Source organism: Phalacrocorax aristotelis, chromosome 1 (genome assembly GCF_949628215.1).
Source record: "Phalacrocorax aristotelis chromosome 1, bGulAri2.1, whole genome shotgun sequence".
NCBI lineage: Eukaryota > Metazoa > Chordata > Aves > Suliformes > Phalacrocoracidae > Phalacrocorax > Phalacrocorax aristotelis.
In genome coordinates, this window is record NC_134276.1 from 132,633,651 (window position 1) to 132,653,399 (window position 19,749).

At 51.7% G+C, this 19,749-nt stretch overlaps 2 protein-coding genes across 8 annotated transcripts in view; one reads left to right on the forward strand and one right to left on the reverse strand.

Annotated features, from left to right (window-relative positions):
* Positions 1-623: 623 nt before the first annotated feature.
* MLF2 (myeloid leukemia factor 2) overlaps positions 624-19,749 on the reverse strand; it is a 104,572-nt gene continuing 85,446 nt past the window's right edge. The window contains exons 1-11 of one of the 6 annotated variants that reach the window (XM_075109517.1): positions 15,476-15,551; positions 10,774-10,881; positions 10,257-10,344; positions 7,212-7,285; positions 5,139-5,265; positions 4,611-4,646; positions 3,114-3,167; positions 2,562-2,687; positions 2,052-2,211; positions 1,731-1,971; positions 624-1,212 (exon numbers count right to left, since the gene is read on the reverse strand). In XM_075109517.1, the coding sequence (XP_074965618.1) occupies positions 1,793-1,971; positions 2,052-2,211; positions 2,562-2,687; positions 3,114-3,167; positions 4,611-4,646; positions 5,139-5,265; positions 7,212-7,285; positions 10,257-10,280 (780 nt within the window). In that variant the 5' untranslated portion in view covers positions 10,281-10,344; positions 10,774-10,881; positions 15,476-15,551 and the 3' untranslated portion in view covers positions 624-1,212; positions 1,731-1,792. Of the gene's footprint in view, positions 1,213-1,730; positions 1,972-2,051; positions 2,212-2,561; positions 2,688-3,113; positions 3,168-4,610; positions 4,647-5,138; positions 5,266-7,211; positions 7,286-7,567; positions 7,606-10,256; positions 10,345-10,459; positions 10,652-10,773; positions 10,882-13,856; positions 13,872-15,475; positions 15,552-19,749 lie in introns of those variants that run through there. The other 5 variants (XM_075109520.1, XM_075109547.1, XM_075109509.1 and 2 more) reach the window with 5 other exon arrangements.
* PTMS (parathymosin) lies at positions 14,712-18,796 on the forward strand. 2 transcript variants are annotated; one of them, XM_075109650.1, is made up of 5 exons: positions 14,712-15,393; positions 16,079-16,150; positions 16,927-17,008; positions 17,159-17,223; positions 17,836-18,796. In XM_075109650.1, the coding sequence occupies exons 1-5, from the start codon at positions 15,346-15,348 to the stop codon at positions 17,884-17,886; spliced, it is 318 nt and encodes a 105-aa protein (XP_074965751.1). In that variant the 5' UTR covers positions 14,712-15,345; the 3' UTR covers positions 17,887-18,796. The 2 variants fall into 2 exon arrangements, with proteins under 2 accessions (XP_074965751.1, XP_074965760.1); XM_075109659.1 differs by lacking the exons at positions 14,712-15,393; positions 16,079-16,150 and having other exon boundaries at positions 16,935-17,008.

A 19,749-nucleotide genomic window follows, 5' to 3' on the forward strand; every position in this document is an offset into this window, starting at 1 on the left:
CTGTCCCTCTGTCAGTGCCCATATGTACAACATGGAGATCCATGGCAAGATCCCGGCGTGCCAATTTCAAGGATAAGTTTGCACCTTCTGTTTCAAATGAGTTGATGAAAAACTTTACGTAAGGGCATGTGCCAGAGCAGGGAACTGGCCCAGGAACCCAAGAGACCTTCCCTTGTCCTGTATTCCTAATGCCTCTCAAGTTTCACCTAATGCTTAAGTTAAAAGGCCATTTGTAACCACGTCAGCCTCAGTTGCAGCGTAATAATGAGAAAATAACAGCAGTATTCCCCGGCCATGCAGGAACCCCAGAGGCCCAATTCAGCGCTGCACAGATGACCAGGCAGCAAGAAAGACCAACCAGTCTCCCTTGACTGCACAGCAAAACTACAGCAATTAAAGGGTATTTTTGCAAACGGTGGGTTCTTGGGTCTTCTTTCACAATTTCCATGCTGAGCATTATCTCACTTCGTAACTACGTGGGAACGCTATAAGGCTATTTTAAATAAAACCTTAGAATTAAACACCAAGTTTCTCCTCAGCAATTTCCCGAGGATATGTAAGAGGTTAGTTAATTCCACAGCAGGCACAATTAGGTCAGCTGAAGGTAAAGACCAATCCAACAATTCTTTACAGTTTGTTTCTTTATTCAGTAAACATCTAGTTACAAGTTTCACAAATTAAAAAAGTGGGGGAGCTGATTGAAGAGGGGTCGGGGGGGCCCACAGGCTGATCCGGCTTTTGTTCTGCTCCTCCCTTCTCTAATGCATACATCCTTCTGCTTCTCCCTAGCAGCACCAAGCATCAGGAGGGGAATCGAAGCCTCTGTCCCAGTGAGGGGACCGACACAGGGTTCTAGCAGAATTCCCTCATATTTCTCTCACAGGGGACTAATCACGAACTTCAGAACCAGCCCAACCCAGCACAGAAAGAGCAGAAAGGATGGAACAGGCGAGGCGGCAGCTCCTCATGCCCACCACTACTGGCAGAAAGAACAGAACCAAAGGAGAGCAGAAAGGGAATGGGCATTTAACGCATTCCTTGCACATCAGTGAGATTCCCCGTGCCCCACTGCAGCACCCAAATGGGGCAAAAAGAGAGCAATGCAGAAGATTAGTTGCTTTGTTTCAATTCTTAAGTGGGGGAGGTTAATACTAAATTTGAGGAGGGTCCAAGTGGTGCTTTGAAGGGGCTTCAGAGTTTCACTGTCTGTACCTGGGAGGAAGGGAAATGGAAAACATAAAAAAGAGTAAGTGGTGAGCAGAAAGCAGCACAGAACATGAAGACATATTTAAACGTCAAGTCTAGACATCAAAAAAAAAAAAGGGAAAAAAAGAGCCCTATCCAAAACATAGAAGAGCAGACACCAGCATTTGTATTTCAAACTGGACTGACAGCACATGGTCTCTTAAGTTCTATACAGCAACAGTATAAACACCCTATAGACTGTGATCCCACCTCATTTCATACCATTCCAACCACCAGTTATGGCTGACGCCACACTTTTTTGTTGATGACAAAGCTAACTTAAACAGCTTCTGCCTTCCCATTCAGAATAGTATTTCCTCAAAACTCCCACCTCCCCCTGCTCTCTAGATTAAGTGGGAAAACTCATTTCCAACCAACACTTCAAAATAATGTAAGACGGGGGCAATGAAAAAAAGATAAAAGTCATATGGCTAAGAGGCAACCGCGCAGTGGAAGATGAGGTATAAAGACTTGTTAAGACTTACAAGAGCATGTAGGTAGATTTGGGGGTGGCCACACCGCACCCCCCACAAGGTCTGCTCCGGGTTCACCAGTCATACCGACGGGACTGTCTGGAGGGAGAATCCTCAGGGCCCTGGATTGCAAGACGAGTCCCTTCAGCCCGACGGCCGCTGCCACCTTCATGACGTCGGTAATCCAGCCCCCGCTGCGGCCGGAAACGGGATGTCTCTCGCCTCCACTCATCATCAAATGCGGCTGCATCACCTACATAAGGAAAGGACAAGCTCAGAGGAGGAGGAGGTGGGGAAGCGGCACCCTGGGAGGAGGACATGGGCAGTACTCACTTTCATCCATGTTGATGTAGTCCTGCCTCTCCTCCTGGTCACCCGTGCGATGGTTGCGGGACCGCTGCATGATGTGGGCCCGCTCCCTGATGTGGTGTCCAATTGACATCTGTTCCAAGCCACTGTCCGAGTCCCTTACGGTCCGTCTGGTCTCACGGATCTGAGGGCAGATTCCCCAGCAGGATCAACATTTTAATTAATCCACCCAGCCTCATAAGGCACTCTGATTCTCGCCTGCAGCATCTCAGTCACATTGCACTGCCACCACTCCCAGGATGTCAGACGCAACATAATGAGGGAAAAATGGATTCCCCCCCGCTAGCACTTCCCATCCCCTCCCAGTGGCCCTTGCCATGGTTCAGTGAGCCACAATGCGTTCCTGGAACTGCAACTGACTGCAAAGCAGAAGTGCTGTGGGTGGCCAGCATCGAGCCACCAAATGAAGTCTATCCACTCACAACAAAACCAGCAGCCTCATACTGGGGAGATGCAGTGCAGCCTCCTCCTTACCCCACCAGGTGCTGAACGCATCTCTGAGGTCTCTTGATAGACCTTGGGCCCATCACCCAGGTTGGAATAGGAGATGACAGTTGAGGAGGTAAATGTCTGGCAGTTAGCACCACTCGTCATATGCTCCTGCAAGAAGAAATGGGGAATGGTACAAAGAAGGAATGGGAGGGAAGAAGAGATGGCAGTTAATTCTCTTTCTGTGCAACAGAGTAGGAAGAAATTACAATGGGAAGAATATAATCCCCATGGGTTCATCTTTCTGAAGAATACATCTTCCTGTTAAAATAATTCTCGTTTCTCGCTAAACAAGTCTACCCCCACACTTCCTTCCTCACCCATCTCTCCTCCCTGCCCTGGGCAGGTAACGCTTCAGGAACAAGCTCTCTATCATTCCGTATTGGTCAGCAAGCAAAGCTTACAGCCTCTGCCACCTTGGCAGCTTGAACAAAGCCAATACCAAAGAGATGCAGTAAGATGCGAGACCTTAGAGAGGACGGCAGGAGAACCCTCAGTACTCCCCTCGATACAGACTAGCTTATGGAAGGTTCTTACCATGTTTCCAATCATGTCGTTCATCATCCCAAACATATCTATAAAGCCACCTGCCTGAAAGAAAGGGGAAGAGAACACAACAACAGCCAGTTTGGAAAAATACAGGAGGAAGGAACAACAAACTATCTGCAAGGGACAAAAACCTGCTGCCTAAGAAGAAAAAACAACTTCTTTTCCCTTTCTTTCAGTAATGCAGAAAAAAAACAGGATTTGGGGTTGCTGTTCTCCCCATTCTCTCAGGTTGCATTGCCCAAGTGTTCCAGCCCTCCAGATCTCTGCATACAGCAAACGTTCTTTTAGTTTGGGTCTGACTCCCGACGCACTGGGGTTTGAGTCCAGGCACTTGGCAAAGCTAAGAGAAGAAATCTCAGGTGTGCACTTACAGTGATTTTAACCACAACACAGTAATCCTCGATGATGTTTTCACCTCATCACTGTCAACTCCTTAAGTTTAACTCTTACAACTTTTTAATCTTGTAAACCTAAAGGCTGCAGTAATACACTGGGCCAGCAGGTCTCACAGGTTAATTGTGCAATATGTCAACAAAATTACTATGTCAGTTTAAACTTGCTGATTTTTTTTGTTTCCTCATGTAGCCTCTCATTCTCATTTTCAGCACAGCAGTACTCACACACAATGCCATTATCCTTTGAAGTCTATCTGTTTGTATTCTTATTAATCCTTCTCTGAGCTACAACAATTCCAGGACGCTTAGCCTCTTTCACTGAGGCAATCCTGCAGAGCAAGGCAGCTAAGTTGCTGGATCTGGAATAACCTATTTCCACTGTATTATTTTAGTAGATGACAGAGATCAGCATGCTCTGAGCACGGTGTTCTCACATACACACAGTCATTCTCATTCCAGTCCTGTTCACCTGAAGTATTCTGTTGGCTTTTCTATCCACCACCATTCGCAAAGGACGCTCAATAATCAGCTCTCCCTACTGATGGCTAAGTCTTTTCCTTGTGTTGTCACAGTTCCTCCATTACCTCCGAATAGATCTGCAGCTTCTTTTCAGACATATGAGGTTATTAAGAGACTATCTGCTCTTCCCGGATATTATCTGTCCCAAGTCTTAAGAAATATTGTGCTAGAACGGCATTAGGGCTCTTCTCTGATCAAGGTGCAAATACAACCTCCCTCTATAAAGAGAGTTAGAATCTCTCCTCTGAAACAGTTCACAGACTAGATTAAAACATTAGAGCGGAAACAAGGGAAAGGCCTGAAGTCATATAGCAACGCAGTGAGAGAGGTACAAGAGAAACCACCTGCCTCCAGTTTCAGTTCAATACCCTCTTTTGTGTTCTGTTTACTATCAATCTAGAGCTCATTCTGGTCTCTTTACACCTTCCCACCCTCACTTCCCGTTAGGATAGATGGTCTTGCTCACAGATGGCTGCATTTTAGCACCGGTTGCACACAACACTGATTAATCTCAGTGTGGAACCACTACTTGGAAAACCTCTGACTTGACCCAGAAAAACAGAGAACTTACCATGCCAAGCATCCCAAAGGGCGAAACAGCTCCCGCCTGCCAGGACAACAGAAAAACAGAACAGAGAATGACCTTGCAACAGCCAAATGCTAGATCCTCCTCAGAACACCCTCATCCTTCTCAGAAACAGAGCTTGGGCCCAGTAAACAGATCAAGAAAGTACCCCACAGACTCCTGGCCATTCAAACCATATCACCCCTAACAAACCAGACAGAAAGTGATGCTCCTAAATTTCTCTCAGTTATATTGATTAATGTTCTTGAGAAATAACACAATTCAGTAACACAATAACACAAGGGAATTTCTTCCCTTCCTCCCATTCAACCTACAACAATTCAAGGTGCATGCATTTGAGTGTAAAGAAAAGTAAAGAGTAAAGAAGGGCACAAGAACACCACTGTTTTAGAGATTCGTTCTGCGCCCACCACCCGTGTGAAGGCGAGGGGTGTGCCCAACCCATGACTGTGAAAGACAGAAGCTAACATAGCAGTTTAAGAAATCCTATCCTGTACTCAGCCCCTCTTTTACCTGCATCCTACGTCCAGCCTGGCGAGCCCCAGGTGTGGTCCCATCAGTGATGCCAAGGAGCGGGCCAAACCCAAAACTTCCAGAAAGCATGCGGTTCATGTGCTGTCGGTGGATGGCAAAAGGGTCCCTTTCAGAAAGGTTGAGAGAACAACGGTGAGGAAGGGATGACAGAAGACAAAGCCCCATGTAATCCACACATCCTGACTTCGAGTTTCTTTTATGTAATGTACGTTCCTTTCCAAGCTGAAAGTCCAGAATCCCAATAACTCAGTGCTGCTTATGGTGACCCCTGGGGCTAGAAGGGACCTCTGGATCCCATCTTCTTGTAATAGAAGGTATTATGCCACAGAATCCCTCTTGGGCACTAACTGATGTCTGTTTAGAAGCAGCCTGCTGTTCTGCTCCCACTAATGCTTTAGGGCCAAGTGTGGCCACAGCCATTCCAGAACCTCACTGGTCTAACAGATGAAAGCTACTTCTCAGATCCACAGTCCAGGTACCACCATCATTTCATACTCATTTCCTCTTGTGCCATCAACATCCTTTATGTTAACAGCTCCACAGAAGAATCAAACCCTTCTAGAAGAGCAGTTCTTAATTTTGCAGTGACGTACACGAAGATCCTCCTGGCTGCAAAGAGAGGACTACATTTAATGGGACCAGGAAGCATGTGCTCCAAGTTATTGTCCTCTCACCCTTTCACATACACATGGACAAACACACTCAAATGCAAGACCGAAACCTCCAGAATGGACAATACAGCCTGATGCTGTGTGACGTTTCTCTGCCCCAGGTAGTCTTCATCTGCTATTTTCCTGCAGTGTTATGTCAATGTCTTGACACCTGTCAAGAGGCTGAGACCACATACAGCTTTTGCAAATTGAAGAGGGAAAGAGAGCAATATTTGGGGTCCCTAATTGGTTTTCCTTCCTTTCCTTCTTTTGCAGCCTCCACTTTGAGGGCTGTACGCATTCACACATGCTGGAGGAGCAAAGAGAGAAAGAGGAGAATAGGGACAAATCGTCACAGAAGACAGTGGCCACAGTATGAAAAGTCTGGGAAATACCACAGCATTCCTCTGCATGCCTCCTGCGTGTGCATATCCTCAACAGCATATAATATTCCTGAGATCACAAAAGCACCTACTACAAACCAATATTTTTCTGTCTTTGCTGGAAATGCTTCCCATAATAAAGGCTAGACTCATACCTGCCACATCAATGAGAACATACAGTCATTCTCTGAGTAACTGGGACATCAAGGTCTCCTCTTCTGCTAATTTGTTTACAGCTGATAAAATTCTTGCTTACTACCAATTTTATGGGCAAAAAATAGACTTTATTCTTCAACATAAATTAATTCCACCAAATTTCTAGGAGTGTTGTGCTTAACGAATTTTAACTGTATTACAGTCTATTCCTTATCTGCTTTGGCAAGGACTGCCAACTTAGTTTCACTGCCAGAATTTATCAATAGCATCCAATTTCTGGACTGTGGACAGAAACATTCAGTTAAAGGAATCCCAGGAAGAGTTCATAGGACCTTTGTTAGGTTTCAAGACTTGCATTTTAAAACTACTTGTTGTCTTTCCTTACAACTTAACAACTGCTTTAGCACTCTTCTCCAGCTGCAGTAATGATTTCCTGTGCAGAACAGAAACAAACATTGGATGGAACAGCAGATTTTATCTATCTGAGCTGAAATCCTACTTTGCATAAGAAAAAAAAAAATCCTTACGCAAAGAAAAAGATTAGGTATTCCAGCCTACTCAAACAGTTGCAATGCCTTTTGGCCTACTTTATTTAATTATGCTTTCCTCCAAGACCACGCTCTAATATTACAGAAATCAGACCAACGCAAACCAGGTTATTCCCTGTGCTGACCCTTAAGAGAATGTTTGTATTTTCCTCCAGGCCTCCACCGCGCTGCGGTATTTCCCGCAGACCCGAAGGCCCTCTGCCCGCCTATTCGGAGGGGAGGGTAGCACACACCGCGCCCCCCCCCCCGAAAATGATCTGTGCCGCAGCTGCCCCCCTCCGCCCCCAACCCCGGCTGATGCCCAGCTCGACTCACATGGCAAACATTGGGTCCTCCGGCTCGCCATCCCTCATCAGCCGGAACATGCTTCCCTCGGTCGGGGGCGGCCTCTGCGGAGGGGAGGGGAAAGGGGTGAGGACGGCGGGGAGGGGGCGAGCAGCGGAAACTGCCCCACTGCCCCGCGCCTCCCTCCCACGCCCTGTCCCGTCCCGGGCAGGAGGTGGCAGCGCTCGATCCGCCGCGCCCTAGGCCGCGACCCCCCGCCGCCGGGCCCGAGCTCGAGCTCGCCCCCGCCGCGCCCCTCCCCTCCCCTCCCCTCCCCTCCCCTGCCTGCCGGTGGGAGCCGAGCGGCGAGTGCAGCCCTTCCCCTCCCGCGGCGGTGGGACGCCCACCGGCCCCTCACTCCTCCGCTCCCATCGCGGCCCGGCCCCGCTCTCGCCCCTGCGCCCCGCCCCGCCCCAGCCGGCTCGGCCCGCGCATGCGCCCCCGCCCCGGCCGGGGTGGCGGTGCGCGCACCGCGAGGAGGGCCCACTGGGCAGAGCGCCCCCTGGCGCAGGTCCCAGCTCGCCCCGGGGCCCGCACCCCGTACCCCCGGTCCGGTCTAGTCCGGCCTGCGGGCCGTGAGGGTGGCGCCGCGCCCCCTACGGCCCGGCCGCCGCCCCGGGGCCGGCCCCGCAAGGCCCAGCCGCTGGAGGACGCCCCGGGCCCGAGGGGGTCACAGTCCGAACGGCGGCGCGGCGGCTCCCGCAGCGGCCTCACCACCCAGGAGTGGCAGGGAGCAGCTAGCGCCGCCCGGCCCGACGCACGGCATTGCCCGGTGGATCCGGGAGTCGACCCTGGCTGGCAGCGAGGGAAAGCATGCCCGGTCAGAGGGGGCCATTGTTCCTCAGGTGGAGGGGACAGCGGATGGGGATGGCGGCCAGGCACTGGGGTCATTTGCTGCTCCCGTCCCGCCGGGGCAAGAGGAGGGCAGCCGACGGGCGAGGCGAGCGCTCAAAGGAGCAGAACGAGAGGGAATGTGTTCACGGACACCTCCACCATGCTCACTGGCAAGCCGGCTGTGGGCGTCACTGCCCTGGGGCAGCCACCATGAACCACACTGGGAGCACAGGCACACTGTGCATGCGCCCACAGTGGTGGTGGGGAACCTCTGCCACACAAGTTGGTGGGGTGGCAGCCTCTGTCACCATCCCTGGGGAGCGCGGGGTGCCTTCAGCTCCTGCCCGCTCCACGGATCAGGAGGAGAACGAACTGGCTCATTCCAGCCTGGGACCTGCACAGGCTTCCCTAGCGGGGTTTGTGCCGACGGCGCACAGGAGATGGGCTAAACTGTGCTAAAAGACTGGAAACAGCAGGTTGCAAGATGTGGTTGAGAAATCGAACTCCTGGGTTGTGGCAGGAGCCATGTCCTTGGATTTCAGAGTCTGACAGAGGAAAATGACCCGGTAGCATGCTTTATGTGGTGCAACACATAGAGGACTTGGCAATGCTTCTTGCTACAGCGGGCCTCAAAACTGCTGGGTGTTGAGAAGGGACAGACGACCTCTCACTGGAGGCCCGCGCCTGCGTGCGTGCAGAGGGGCTCCTCAGCGTACCGGAGCAAGGGCGCTTCTCAGAGGCTGAAGCTGGTCTCCTCAACATGGAAGCCATGGATGGCGCAGCGGTGCCGGGTCACGAGGCAGAGACAAATCCCATGGGCGGGACATGGGCTAGGCAGCAGCAGACCTTTCAGGCAGCACCCTTTGGGGAAGCTGTTCATAGGTGACCTGCTGAAACGCTCTCCTCTTGCCAGCTCAGAGCTGATCTCTCAGCACTGAAGTTCATGCAGAGCCTCTGCCAACGCTGCCTCTTCTTTTGCAACCATGAATCACCCTTTGGAGACCTCCAGTCTGGAAAGCATTTCCCGTTTGGTGTGTTCTCCTTTTGCTCTGAGGCTCTCCTGGTGTTTGATCAGAGTACGTGGAGCTGGCCCCGAGCGGCAGGATTCAAAGACAGGTAAAGAGCTTCTTGGGCAAGAACATAAGCTTTTTCTTTTTTCCCCCCTCCCTTTTTTTCCCCAGATCTGGAATAAAATGACTTGCTGTCCCCCAGATACCAGTGATCCTCCCACTCCTGGAATGCCCTAGAGATGGTAGGCCTCCCTCAGTTTTTTCCAAATACTAACTCAGGCATTGCTGCCTTCCCAACACAGAGACAGGGAAGGAACATAACGGAGTTTGGAACAAACACTGCTTTGCAGTTCCTTTTTTTGTCCCAAGTGCTGCTCCCCTGGCTGTGGCCTGCGACCCAAAGCGCTGAGTTCGTGAGACTGGGGGCTGAGGCTGTGAGTCCTGCTGGGTATTTGTGTAGCGTCCCAGGCAGTCCTTATGCTCGATGAACCCGTGTTGCGCAAAGGCTGCACTACCGGTGATACAGCCACCTCAGCAAATCTTGAGGGAATCTAGCTTGCAGAGAATCGTGCTGGTGGCTAACCCTGGGTGAAACCCTGGAAGGAGGAATTGGAAACGCCACCTTTTTCTGGAATGTGGACAAGGCCATGGTTCTGAGGAATGCCAAAGCTGTATCCCTGCACTATTTGTAGGAGAGGTTTCTGTAAAGCACTCACCACATTATGTCTAACGTGCACCAAGGGGATGGCTGTTTGCTAGGTTAGAATAACGAAGCATGTGAGGGCATGAAGCAAAAGCAAGACTCCCATCTTGCTCCTGCCACATTCTCTACGCTGCATCTTTTTTCCATCACAAATAAAAGCCGTTAACTACGCCTCTCCATTTCCTTTCTTTCTTTTTTCTAAGCTGTCCAGGTTGTGCTGGAGGGAGGCAGTCGAAGGAGCTCAGCAGGGAGCCAGGAGGAGGTGAGTGAAGGGCAAAATGGGAGCCCGATGAGTGGCGCCACTGCCCTCAGCTCCACCTTCTCCCGCCCACTGCCGGCTGCTGCCCGGCCGCCTCCCCCCAAGCACCCGCCGTCGCCCTGGGTGGCGCAGTCAGCCAAGGGGGCAGCCACAGTGGAACCGTTTTAAAAGCAAACCGAGTATCATGTGAAGGTAAATAAACAGTATGCTGAAAAATCATGCCTCGTTACCTGCTGCTGCCAGGGACTGATCATTTTGGCCAGGAAGACAGAAAAAGCTTCTTAATGCGTCCAAATATTCCAGGGCCCTTGTGGACGCCTGTAAGACAAAGAAATCCTCGTTATCAGAAGTCAGAGCTACCCACAGCCATTTCCTCATTGGTTCCCTTCATCTGTGCCTCTTACGTAATCCTTGCCCAACAACTAACTCTGACCTCAGATGAAGGGCACCCTGAGTGAAGGACAGCTCTGATTTGATCCTTGGACGTGACGGTTCATATTTGGGATGCTAGAGCCAGCTTGTGGTGGCTGCAGTTTGCGTTGCGTGGCAGCGATTACTTTCAGAATATTTTGCTCATGTTAAAAATGTGTCTGTCACACTGTGAGAACCACGACCTCCATCTGTGCTGTGTTAGCAAAGAGAGGTTCATAAAAATCACGATTCAAAACCTCCCTCCCCTTTCCAATCTTCTGACAGGCTGTGTCAGCCCTCGTCACTCCCTTCTGCTCCTCTCGTCGCATTACCTACCCTGCTTCCCAGCCCGCTGCAGCGCTTATTTAAATGTGTTGCCTCTCAGGAAGCCATTTCCTAACACAGAGTTGGCTGGTGGTTGAATTCGTGGGTATTTCCTCTTGACTTCAGGACACAGCATCATGAAAGAAGAACAAAACTGATTATCTGCCTGGATTTTTAATGGATGCAAGACAGAAAGATGAACAGTGTGGACTGAATACATAAATTAATTCAAACACGTTCCTCCACACATTGAGATTTTGCTAGTTTCACTCTAAGTACAAGAACAGATACTTTGTGTCTCTGAATTTATGTAAATCTAAGAAAAGTTAATGCAAATTCACAACCTTCTGCTCATTTGTTGTTCAGCAAACAGTTTGGAAGAGTTTTAGAACCACTTACGAGTTAGCTTACAAAACAAAACTCTTGAAATACCCAGTATTGTATTTTGCTTTTGCTTGGAAAATGGCTGCGAGTTAGTTCAGCCTTCAACACAAACAACGAAGTCCCCACCACTACTCCCTCAACAGAATACAGTGACAAGACCAGCGCAGTATTACAACAAAATGCATAAATATTTGCTTCTAGGCACAGGCACCCTGCATATGCTAGAAGCAGAAAAATACATACCACACATGAAAGCCCAGACACATATGCAAGCATGTGCTGACATACAGACACACGCATGCAAGCTTAATACATGCCTCAGTAGAAAAGTACCGTATCTGCTATACTCAGAAAAGTAAATTAATGTAATAGAGAGAAAATATCACCACTGTATGCAAATATATAAGTACTGCATCTAAACACATGCACACACCTGCATAAATACAAAGCACAAACAGCGTACAGCACAAAAATTGTAACTTATTGTACAGAGAAAATCGCACTTGTAACGTTCCCTGGGCTGCAAACAGACATGCAAATTGTCTATGTTCCCAAACAATGATGTATCATGTAACTTCTGCACCTCCCTCATTCTTTCTAAGGACATAAGACTCCGAAAAGGATGGAATGTATTCCGCTGAGTTGGCAAAGCAACTTGAGGCAAAGATTGCAGAACATACTGAAGAGGGACTCACATCTGCAGACCGCACAATGAGTATACTCACATTTGCAACAAAGGGAGAAACACAGATGGGAGAGGGGAGCAGAGAAAAGCTGCAAATTGATCTGGCAGGCGAAATGCAGAGTGGCACAAATGAGATGGAGGAGCAGAAGACACAGGGAAGAGTTGGGTGAGAGGGTTAAAGGATGCCCTTGGAGCTTGAGCAAGGCAGTTGCATGCTAGACACCAATCCCACCACCAGGATCTGAAGGGCAAGAAGAACTGGGATGCAGAAGTGGGCATGTCACACAAAGGAGTTTTGCATAGGATTTAAGGGGCAAAACACACTTGATGCAGGCATGCCCGGAAAAATGAGATGTGTGGAAAATGAAGGGGGGGATGCGAGATGAATTTTGTACATGGGATAAAGGCAGTCACAAAGGGAAGCTAGGGAGAGGGCCATGGGAGGAATGCTGCCGAGAATACAGGTACAAGGCAAAAGTTGAGAAGCAACAGACGAGGTAAAAATTGCAAAGACGATATGGTGGGGAGCTTGGAAGGGAGTATGTGAGGCTGCCAGTGCTGGGGGGGCAGGGGGAGGTCACAGACAGCACACCAGTTTGTAGGGCTGACCAAGCAGCCACATCATACAGATTGTTGAGAACAGGCTTCCCTTACACAAACAGGTGTTTGTTTGCACCTGTGGGTGTGCTGCCTGTGCCAGCAATGCGCTTTGGGCACAGCAACATCACTGAGAATAATCCTCGTGTTCTCCCCTCTAGGATGTTGTGTCAAGGCCTGTTTGTGCATTAATGTGAAAATGTCTCTGGTGAGGGATGCCTGTTGGTGTAGTTTTGCATTTCCAGTAGCTGAGCGCCTGAAGGAAAGGATGGAAGACCTGAATTGGTGAAGAGAACAGCAGAGCCATGAGCCATGCGTCTCCTGACAAGCAGAAGCGGAGAGGAACAACATCTGGCCACTTCATAGACTTTTTTTGGCTCCTATTTTTGGGTGTAGCTCCAGAAATTAAGATTTTTTTCTTGCAGAAGAGAGGGATGAATGAAGTATACCTGAACCAATCCCGGGCTTGGATGCTGATAGCAGCTACACCTGAGAAGTTGGTCAAAGGGGCTTATGAAACGGGGGGGAAAAATTAACACTTGTATTTTCATGCTTTGTTATTTTGGTATTAGTCTAGATCTGTGTGTCTGGGTTACATGACAATTTCTTTGGGGCAGAAATCATCTGACAGAAGCAGCTGTATTTGCGGAGAAGACGAGATGACAAGGAGGGGACCTCCTACCTCCCTGTCACACAGATTATAATTTACCCAGTCTCTTTCATACTTCCCTTCAGGGGACATGTACTTAATACCCTCCCTGTTCTACAAGTACCAATCCCTTTTTCTATTAAATAAATGCTCAAACTGAAACAGATTTGATTAAACTCAGAACACCAGGTCTAAATCCTAACTATGCATGGAGGCTTACTGAGTTCATATCAGAAGGACGGGAAGGCCTTTTGTGCCTGAACACATTTTCCAAGCGGATGGATTAATAACCTTGCCTTGCACCTGTGAGAACGGCTGTGTGCACGCATACATCTGTATGTACTCATGTGCATGCTTAGTTTTGTACTTAGGTAGGCTTGCAAACACACACAGAAATTTTGTGTGTGCCTGTGATTAGGAGTGGGACAATACAGATCTTCTGGGAAAGAGTAAAGGGAATTTAGTCATCCCTGTCTGCTCAAGCTGATAAACAACGGTCTGAAGCACGGCTGTAGGAACATCTGTTCAGCTAGCAACAAATCCTTGCAGCTGCAAGACGCAACCTGCTAATCTGCAGAAAGAACTTTTGCATAAAAGGAGACTCAGGGCTGGGTGGTGATCTTTCTCAGCGGGCCGCCCCCTGCCCGGAGGCACCGCCAACGCCTCCGCGGCCGGCGGGGGCCGGGAACGGGCGCGGGCAGAAGGCGGGACGAGCCCGGTTTTCAGGGCGGGCAGGCAGGGCGCTGCGGCAGGCGCTAGGGGTCAGTGTCGCACGCCGTACGCGGCCCGGCCCGGCCCGGCCCGGCCCGTCCTGCTCTCCCCTCGCCCCGCCTCGCCGCCGGAACGGGAGGCTGGGATGGCAGCGGGCAGGAGGAGCCGCCCCCGGCGAAGAGCGTTAGCGGGGCACCGCCACCACCACAGCCTGGAGCCGCCGAGGGTCCGCCGCGACACCGGGAGGGGGGGCTCACGGGGTCCCCGGCCCTAACAGCTGCCGTGGGGCAGCAGACGGGACTGAAGGGGACACCGGGGTGCGGAACAGCGGGGAGCTCCGCCGGCGGCAGCGAGGGGTCCCCGCTTTTCGGGTGCTTCAAAACAGAACCCTCTCCTCACAAGTCGCCGCGGGGGGAAGCCGGGCTCGGCAGTGCCCCACAGCGCTCCCAGGGCGGCGGAAGGGAGCCCGCTGCCGTCCTCGGTCCTTCGCGCACCTTCCACATTACCCCACGTGCCAGCGACCCCTCCCTCCTCACTGCAGCAACGGTCCCTGCGCCGCGCCACCCCCCCCCCCGCGCCAGACCGCCTACCCCCCCAACAGCCAATAGGAAGCCTGTTGCCAGGCAGACGGCTCATTTGAATAGCCCAATCAGACGCCCAGCCGTTAGCCTTTCCTAATATGGGGAATCGGGATGCGCTCGCTAACCCTCCCCTCGCCGCCGACGCGCGCCCGAGCCGGCCCCGCCCTCTCCCTCCACCGCGGACAGAGCGCGGGAAACGCAGCCTGGCTGCCGCCCCGCCCCCACTCCGGCGGGTTCCCGGGCGGGGGGAGGGGAGGGCTGGGCCGGACCGCAGGTTGGGTGGGAGGAGCCCCGCCGCCGGGAGCGCTTCCAGAAGGGGGGGGTGGGGAGGGGGAGGGCAGCTGGAGTGGAAAATTCCAGGCGGGAGGCCTCATGAGCCCCGCCGTCGCCAGCGGTGCCCTCCCACACGGCCCCGCAGCGCCGCTCCTCGCCCGCCCCAGGGTCACCCGGGAGGGGTGGCCCGCAGAAGGCTCGGCTCTCCCCTGAGCAGCGCTTGGCACAGCAGAGACAGCGGAGCGGGGCTTCGGTGCTTCGCGCCCCCGCCTGCCCTCGACGGGCTGGGGGGTCGGGGAGGGGGAGGTGGCGCCGCCCTCGCTGGGGGCTGCGGTGAGTCCCCGCTGTCGGGCGGCCGCTGGCCCTTGCAGAGCGCCGAGCCCACATTGTTCTGGCTGCCGTGCTCCCCGCGGCTCGGCTCGGCCCGGCCCGGCCCTCCCTCCTTCCCTCCTCCGCCTCCCGTCCCTCTCCCCTCCCTCCCCAGGTCCCTCCTTCCGTCGTCACCGGGCGGTGTATAAATCCCCTTCCCCGCCGTATCCCCCCACCGCGGGAGACCCTGGTAGTTTGGCCCCCGGGGCGGGAGCCCGCCGCCTCCGCACCGCTGGGACCTTGCGCTTCTCACCGCTGACAGCCCCCCTTCTCTCCCCGCGGGGCTCCCCTCGGACGGTTCCCACCGGCCTCTTCCCTTCACTGCCCGGGCCAGGATGTCGGAAAAACGCGTCGAGGAGGCGCCTGCGGAGCTGAGCGCTAAGGTGAGGTTTCGCCGGCCAGCTGGCCCGCTCCCCGCGGCGGAGGGAAAGGGGGCAAAGGACACCAACCACCCCCATGCCTCACCCGGGGCCGCGCAGCAGCGTATGATGTGCCCGGCCGGCGGAGGGCGCGCGCGCCCGAGGGCCCTCGCGCCGTCCGGCCAATGGGGGGGGGGGGCGGGGCGGGGGGGAGGGCTCGAGGGCCCTCGCAGCCCCCGCCCCGCCCCCGCCCCCCCATTGGCCAGGCGGCGCGCGCGCTGGGTTCGCCTCAGCTACGATGGGGGGAGGGGATCCCGCCGGCAGGTTTCCCGTCTGGCGGCAGATCCGTTAGGGAACGGTTTAACGGCGGCGGGGTCACCGAGGGGCGGAAAGCTGTGTGAACACAAAGCACAGGCTACCCGGGTGGTGGTGGTAGGAGGGCCGGAAACCTCCATCCTACGGACGAGGTTCTTTTAAAGAAAAAAAAAAACTCTTACGTACTGCTTGGTTGCCACAAGTGTGTTGTCTAAAAGTAGCCCTCATGCGTTTTTGCTGCTTTTTCTTTCCCAGGAAGGGCAGATTTAACGCCTAATAACGCCTTTTCTCTCCTCGCCGTTATTCCACATCTCCTTTAAACCCTTTGTTTAGCATCCCAGTCTTATTTTCTTGCCACTGACCACCAGAATGTTTTTTCTGGTCTCACGTACAGGAAATGAAAGAAAAGAAGGAAAAACTTGATGAGAAAACAGTCCACAAAGAAAAGAAGAAGGAGATAGTAGAGGTGAGGTCCTTCTGGGGGATAGATTTAGAGGCACCGGGGAGGGTTTATAAGGGGTGGTTATCCTGGCTCGCTGCAGGTAATGAATATAAAGGGAATATGGGAGATAAAGAGAACTTGTAATGGCCAGGAGAACATGTAACGGAGAGGGGCAAATGAAGAGCAAGCTGCAGAATATATGTAGAGAATGAGCCTTGAAAGACTCAGCACAGTCAGCATGGCCCAGTGAGAAGAAGAAAAGGTCAAAGAAGGGAATTGAGACAAGGGCAAGTAGGAGTTAGGAGGAAGGTGACACAGGAGATGTGGTCCTACACCTACTGAAGTATCCTGGGGTGCTTAAGGATTAATAAGTTGAAGAAGGTGGGAGGTGGAACAATGAGGAATTGCACAGATTGATGAAGGTCAGAAGGGTTCTGGAAGCGGATGTACTACAAGCATAGGCTAAGCCATTAGCCTGTAACCAGAGAGATGTTCTAATTGTTGGGATGGGATGGCAGCACCTTGTTGGGACGTAAGCTTGTGGAAGTCAAGGAGGTTCGTGTTGGTGGGGAGGGACTGGAAGGATTGGTTTTGGAAAGAAGGCAGGTTGGGAGGAGGGTTTTGGCTGGGATGGTGGAAACGGTGCTGTCTGAGTAACAGTGCAGAGGTCACTCGATGCACATCTGAGATGAGCATGAAGTGGTTGTAGCTGTGGAGGTTGTTCTTGCACTTGCAGCAGCAAGCGCATGGTAATGTCATCCTGACGCTGGTTTCTGCTCTGACCAATTTGTTTCACTCAGGATGAGGAAAATGGAGCTGAAGAGGATGAGGAGGAGAACCCTGATGATGTGGATGAAGAAGAAGGTGGTGATGAGGATGAAGGTAGGAATAATTGGTGTAGGGAGAATGGGAGGAATCAGGCTATGGGGGAATAGAAGACCATGGAGGGAAATTCTTCCTCTGACTGTGAGATTACATTCCCTTAAATGCCACTTCAATGAACCTGTGATTTCCTCTCTTGCTTGTGCTTAGAGGGAGACGAGAATGGGCAAGAGCAGGATGGTCATGCAGAAAAACGATCTGCAGAGGAGGAAGAGGTGAGTTGATAGTGCGGGAGAAATGGCAGTGAGAAGGAACTAGGTTACCTGCTATGTGCTGATCAAATCTGCCCGGATGCTGTTGCTGAACATCTCAAATTGGCCTCGGGTCTCATTGCTGCTTCAGCAGCAGATGGGTAAACAAGCCTGACATGGCAAATGGATAATAAACCCCTGTAGGCTCCTTGTAGGATCCAGGTCCTTCCACGAGCAGTTGCAGAGCTGAGTGTTTGAGAGTCAAGGTGCTTGAGATCATGCTGGGCGATGGCCCCTCAAACACCGGTGATTTATGGGCTTCAGGCCAGAAGATGGACTTGTAAGGGCAGATCCCAGAATCTGTCTGAAGTGATGTGAGCCTGGGCTTATGCCTCTCGAAAGTAACGGTGCAGATGTCCGTCCAAATGGAGCTGTCCATGTCTTAACTGTGACTGTCAACAGAATAGTTTTGTCAGGCACAGAAAGATCCTTTAAAGAGGAGTGGGTTTAGGGTGGGCTTAACAGAGTTTTCGATATGGAGGGAAGAGCAGCAGTAAGAATTTTGTGGAGAGATGAGCTGCCTTGGTGTGGTGGCTATTCAATTGTAAATCCTTTTTCTCTCTGTGTCCTGTGTAGGATGAAGTGGATCCAAAGAGACAGAAGACAGAAAACGGGTCTTCAGCTTGAGTCCTCCCCTCCCATCTCCTCTGTTCCGTCCATCTCTCCTCCTCCATTCCAGCCTGTGCTTGCACTGTCCATTAGCCTCTGGCTTCACACAATCTCAGATGAGGAAAGATTAGAAAAGCTCTCAAACAGGGAAGACAGCAGTTTCCTTCTCACCCGAAGATCTAGCCCATCCGTGGCATTCCCCAGCTGAAATTATCCCAGTCCCCCACATCCTTTCAGCTGTGCCCCACTTACAAATGATCCTCTTTCCTCAAGAATCTCATTCTTTCCTGGAGCCCAGTATGTAACGTTGCCAGGCCCGTGTACCAGGCTCTTCACGTGGCAAGCACTTCTCCTTCCATTTTCACTTACCCGTCTTTTTTTCTCAGTAGTATGACTGAGATTCTCGACAGCTTCTGCTCCCCAGACCTGCTGTCAGACACCCTCCCTGAGTCCAGGAGGCTGCGGGCACAGAGCTCATGATGCGTTTTCCAGTCCTAGGCCTCCTCTCCTCTGCTTTCCTGTTGAACCCTGAGAGACAAAGAAAAAGAATATCACAAGCAAGTAATGGTTCTATTAAACCACACATGGAGACAGAATTTATTTTAAGCTTTTTTTCTTCCAAGTTTACATGACAGCAAGCTGGCCCTCGTGAATTTTTCAGAAGATAAGGGTTGTTTTTATATATGAATTTCATCTGAACTGTGTATTTTTTTAATTTGGAGGCTTTTTTAAAACAAATCAAGAGAGAAACAATTGGGGACCAAACTTTTGATTTCCATGATTTCCCTTCAGATTTTCTTGTGACCATTTTGTAAATTAAAGGCAATATAGCCACAGCATTTTCTATGGCACAGACATCACGAGGATGATAGATATAAATATATATATTGTTTTCAACTAGCACTGTAAATAAAAGCATTTAAAAATATTTCAAAGGGCTTGTGTGGCCAGTTGTGTCTGTATGCTTTGGGTTACATTCTGATCGGACAGGTAGAAGCTGGGTTGTGGAAAGGTGGGATGGTTTGACCGACAGCAGGTAGAAAGGGGAACTGTAACTTAAGTCAAAGGACCCACGTTAATAGTTCGACCGACTGCTGCATGCTGGAGACCAGTGTGGGTGGGTCCTGCTTCTGCCCCCTGGTGCTGCTCCATCTGCCGGGCAGTTAAGGCGAGGGCACGGCGCAAACATGAGATAAAGCGCCAGGGGCTATCAAGAAGGTCTCAAAACTGCAATCGCACCTCGGGGGTTCAGAAAGGGAGCCCAGGCTGTGGTTGCTGGATGCAGCTGAGTGCTGCTCTGACTATGCGCTGCTCTGCGGCCTCCCCACCCCGCTGGCTTCAGGTATGACCCACACGGTGTCAGTGGCAGCAACGGGGAAGTGCTTTAAGAAGTAAGAGCTTCAGTTCTTTGTCCCACTGGCTACTTAGGAGAGATCTGCCAAGCGTTTGTCTTTTTATCTTTACAGACCTTTAAAGTTGCTGCTAGTGTTTGTTCCTTTTCAAACTCCTACCTTGGCAAGCACGCAACAGGCCACTGAGAGCGGCAGCTGTAAATAATGCCATCTTTTCTCTGAGCATCAGTGGCATTGTGCTTCTCCAGCTGTAACAACAGATCAGATACTGGAAGTGCAAACAGTTGCTTGTCTCTGGAGGGGCAAAGTGTCAACTGTCTTTTTCTCTAAGTGTCTGTGCTTGGCTGCAGGACTGCCGCGAGGGCACAGAGGGACACAAGCGTGATGCAAGCGGGTCAGCCCCTGCTGAGCCCTTTCCCACCTGCGAATGTCTCCAGGGGCACGTGCCAGCCTGGTGGGATCCCGCTGCGCTGCAGAGTGTGGGTGCACCGCTCCCCCCGCACCCGTTCGCTGGTGGAGCCTTTGCTGG